Here is a 4,715-nt window from a genome sequence, read left to right as displayed (position 1 = left end):
GGGAATTTTTTTGTAATACTCACACTATTCTGACTAGGCAATTACAATACACTATTCTACTAAGCAATATTAATCCAATTCAGTAAAACAGATTTAACTTAAAATTTCTCTGAGCTCTGGGGGGGTTTCGCTGCGCTACTGCTCGCGAGAGTATTTAACCCATTAGTGCCCAAATGATTTTTTTTACAAAAATTTCAATTTTTTAACCTGAATTACTTTATATGAACTCATTGATACTAAAAAAATGATTTTTTAAATTTTTTGCATTTTTCAATGTAGAAATATTTACATGCAACTCAAGTTGCTCGTGGGCACTTGAGTGAACTAAATTCAGGATCTTCATTAGTATTGTAATGAGAAAGATACTTTTTTTTAAATGTTACATGTTAGTCATTTTATTCTTTTATATCACTAATTCGGATGCATCATAGATACAATGAGCATAAAATATTAGAGTTACATTTTTTTAAACAGTTTTTACCGGGTGTTTCCACCATGTACAAAATATTTCGTCATTTCTCATGAAATGCAAGAAAACATTCTAGGTGTAAAGAAATATTACATTTTTTGCAAATGTAAACTGTTCTTTTTTTACACTGAGCACATACTTTATACTTCGATGACCCTTTAGTTATCAAATGGTCTAAGTGATCAGTCCTGATTTCCTCAGCCCCCGTATGTGATTGTCTAAAACCACGTCCAGCAGATGGAGATCCAAAATGCCTCATCATGTACAGAGCGCATTCTCGTCGAAACTGTAAATGGTCCATTGTACTCCCCACATGTCGGTGTAACAACCAGCCCTGAACACATGACACGTCTACTGCCCAGGCGAAAAATGGCCACCACCACTTTTTTGTCCTGATGTTCACCCTATACATGGCCAATAGTTGGTCACATAAATCTACTCCTCCCATGAATTTGTTGTACTCTGCAATGGCAAGAGGAATAGGAACAGTAACATTTTTTTTCTCTTTCCTTGAGTAACGGTTTACAACCTTATTTCCTCCCTGGATACAATTTGTCATCATTGTTACCACTGCATTATCGTTCCAGCGAGTAACAAGTATGTCACCATTGGTTCTTTCCTCCATCGTTCCTCTAGCTTCTTTTTTGAATTTATTTTTTTCTGTTAACTCATTTTCTGCATACTTCACTCGATTTTCACGTAGTGTGCCAGTCCCTCCAATTTGCATATCCTTTAAAGTGTACAGTAACTTTTCAGATGTGAAAAGGTTATCGAAGAACAACCTTGAACCTTTTTCTAGTTGACTCTTTTCCAATAAGCCCACAACTACATCACCTCCTTGACCAAGATCAGACTTCGGGATTCGAGTACACAATCCTCCATAGGGCTCTGCGTGAATTATATGGCCATTTGATTCTGCCAGACACCATAGTTTGAACCCAAACCTTATTGGTTTTCCTTTTATAAACTGCTTTGCGCCATGTTTTCCATAATATGGAATTATAGTTTCATCAACACAGCAGTTCATCCTGGGAGGTAATAGCTTAAAATTTCTGTTTAAAAATTGAAATATTGGCCGTATTTTATATAATCTATCAGAAGTATCAAGGTTTGTGTTGTCTGCTAAGTGTAAGTAGCGGAGAATACCATCAAATCTATTCCTTCTCATTGTTTCTCTGACAATAGTGACATTGCAGTCATCATCTGTGTTCCAAAAGAGGCGTTTTCTGGGTAAAAAGTGGTATCCAGAGAATAGCAATATGCCAAGAAATGCATATATCTCTTCACTAGCTACGCTGAATCCATGATTCCCTCTCAAGTTCGCATACATATTTGTTTGTTCTACTATGTGCAACACGAAATCCTCAGAAAAGAAAACCCTAAAGGAATCAAAGGGTGACTGATTGATCGAGAATCTACTCGGAGTTAGAGGGGGGATAAACTCAGGTAATTTAAAATTTAACTCAGTTAAATCGCGCGACCATTTTTTTGTTGAATCTTTTAACTTGCGTTTTTTGGCCATCCTTTTGCACCCTTTGTATGTCGACGGTTGCTCTGACTGCGATTCTTCAGGCAGAGTTTCCCTCGAATGAAGCTGTCCTTCTGCATCCAAAACACGTCGTGGTAGATGCGTTGGATCTCCAGTCACTTCCGCATCTGATTCATCGGAATCTTCATCCGTAATAGCCTCAGCACCTTCCTCCGGTCCAGTTATAATTATTGTCTGCGGCCTGTGTTCGTCACCCTCTTCCTCAAGTATATTTATTATTTCATTTACGGTCAGACGCTGTCGAGACCTGAAAATACATCATTTAAGTTTATATTTACACGGGAAATCGTAAATTCATATGATATAAATAACTTGTTAAATGAACTTACATTTTAAAAGAATGTCTCAATAGACGAACAGTCTCAGCAAGAACAGCCCTCACTGCAAATCACTCGGCACCTACAAATGCTAATAGCAAAAAAGCTAGTTCATAAATGTTATAGACGTTTAAAGCATGGAAATGATCAATATTATGTAAGGTAATGTGGGGAGTATGCGACCCCTAAATAGCATACATCAATTTTAACTAGCTTAGGAAAATTTTCTAGGCTTGCTAAAACATGAGATTCAATGTATAATATGTAGGTGAATCACTGAAAAAATTCTCTCTCTATACGGCGGGGAAAGTGCGCCCCCCCATCTAAACTAAATATAACACCCGAGTTCCAAAATTTAGAGTAAAGCAAGGAAAACCATTCCATAAAGAAGAGGAAACAAGATACAGTTCTTACCTTACACCTCCGATGCGTTTATTCTTAGAGAACTGCGGTGTCGCCTCTCATCAAAACCAACTAAGACTACGAGATGAATGGACGGGTATATTTTCTAAGCATGTGAAACGAGAACTAAAGGGATAATTATTACAAAGTTGTTGGCTCTGGTTCCATTACAATGTATGGAATATGTTGCACTACCGCCACCTGCTTTGAGAACAGAAATACGATCTTCCTCAAGGGAGGTCGCACTTATCCCGCAGTCGCACTTACTCCACCTCACCTTAACATTTAGTAAGTAATACATAAGAAAAACCTTTTTACACCTTGTTGAATGCATGGGAAGAACTGAAACTGGTATTCAATCTTTCAAGGCAAAGGAGACAAATTCTAAGGGAAAGGCAAAAATTAGTACTACTATGTGCCCACGAGCAACTTCAGTTGCATCAAAAGTTTGACCATCAATAAAAAAATTATTTTCCAGCCAAATCACGAAATATTTTACTCAAAGAGAATTACATATTTACTTACCATTTTGGAGTATTCAAATCCAATATGCATTCCGCTGGACAGATGGTATATATTCCCGAGCAGCACAGAGACAGAAGCACAATTGGCGGCGACGGACCCTAAAAGGGTCGGCGCAGCAAAGCACCGTTATCTCTTTGCTTGGACGCTTTTAAAAAATAACCTAGTTAGAAGAAGGAATAACCCTTAAATAGGGTATTCTCCTGCATATTTGTGAGCTTCCAGGAGGGAAGGAGAATTTTTTTTCCTTGATGCAACTTAAGTTGCTCGTGGGCTTTAATGGGTTAATACGCTCCTAAGCAGCTGCAAGGAGCACATAGAGGCGGGGGTGTTTGGAGAATGCGGAGAGAGACATGTGGTATCGGGCTCGGCCACCAGGGGAACCGGGTTCGCCCGGCCGACCAAGGACGACCCCTTTTGACTCCCACACCCACTCTCACCGCCATTTGACTCCTCCTTCTCCCGGCTACGAAGCCCTCCACGTCCGCCAACCGCGCCACTGCATCGGTGCATTATTCAACCGATGTCGGACGGAAAGGCTATGTGAGAGAGAAAAAAACGACGGAAAATCTCTGCGTGAGCATATCTTCTCCGCTTGAGAGAGTTAAAAGGTTCCCAATGTCAGGTCTCCAAGGCTCCTCCACAGTATCTCGACTTGTTTCCGTTGCTGCTTCTTTCCTTTTTTTTTTGTTTGCTTTCGTTTTCGATCGGAGAGAGGCACTGTGAAAAAGGCGAAAAAGTTTCTCAACGCCTGTCTCCATCCATCTGGACGATGCGGTTAAACGGTCGGTTTTAAAACACACCTTGCATTCCCGGCTACGGTAGCGACCCAAATGCACCGCGGCATTTCAAAACCGGTATTCAAAATTAAATCAATGGTTTGCGAATTCACTACGTGGGATGGTGACATGGTAGATGCAAAAATAAACGTTGTCATAATCCACATAATATATTCATTGAAAACTTTACCGGTCAGTGGCGCAGCGAGGGGGGGGTTTTGGGGGATTAAACCCCCCCCTCCCAGAGCTCAGAGAAATCTTTAAGTTTAATCCATTTTACTTAATAATTGTATTGATATTACTAATAGAATAGCGTAAGGATTAATAAAATACCCCTCAGAAAGCCGTAAAACTCACCATTTTGAACCATTTATATTATAATTCCGCAATTTACTAATCTCACACCTACCGCTTATCCTGGTAGGCATACCATACCCCCACACACCCCGGTACCGGTTTCGTCCTTTTCAGGTCATTATCAAAAGGTAACAGAACCTCTGTTACATCTTAAGTTACGAGCCCTGAGGAATAACGAAGATGAAAGTAAGAGATAGGGTAGAATTCATAAATCCTTAGAATGGAGATATTTGGTTTCGACCACTTCACGTCTTTATCGAGAGGTGACAGAACCTCATTTACGCCTTCCGTTGTATTAACTCTTGATATTCACCTGAAGA

The 4,715-nt window shown here is 39.7% G+C and overlaps 1 protein-coding gene across 1 annotated transcript; it reads right to left on the bottom strand.

The window, feature by feature from the left end:
• Window positions 1-256: 256 nt before the first annotated feature.
• LOC124164866 (piggyBac transposable element-derived protein 3-like) lies at window positions 257-2,658 on the bottom strand. The gene is made up of 2 exons (XM_046542082.1): window positions 2,348-2,658; window positions 257-2,265 (listed from the first exon to the last, which is right to left on the bottom strand). Coding segments are annotated over exons 1-2 (1,755 nt in total). The 5' UTR covers window positions 2,350-2,658; the 3' UTR covers window positions 257-512.
• Window positions 2,659-4,715: the final 2,057 nt, after the last annotated feature.

Source organism: Ischnura elegans, chromosome 9 (genome assembly GCF_921293095.1).
Source record: "Ischnura elegans chromosome 9, ioIscEleg1.1, whole genome shotgun sequence".
Lineage (NCBI taxonomy): Eukaryota > Metazoa > Arthropoda > Insecta > Odonata > Coenagrionidae > Ischnura > Ischnura elegans.
The sequence above is the reverse complement of the archived record's forward strand: the minus strand, read 5'-3'. Positions and strand labels throughout refer to the sequence as shown.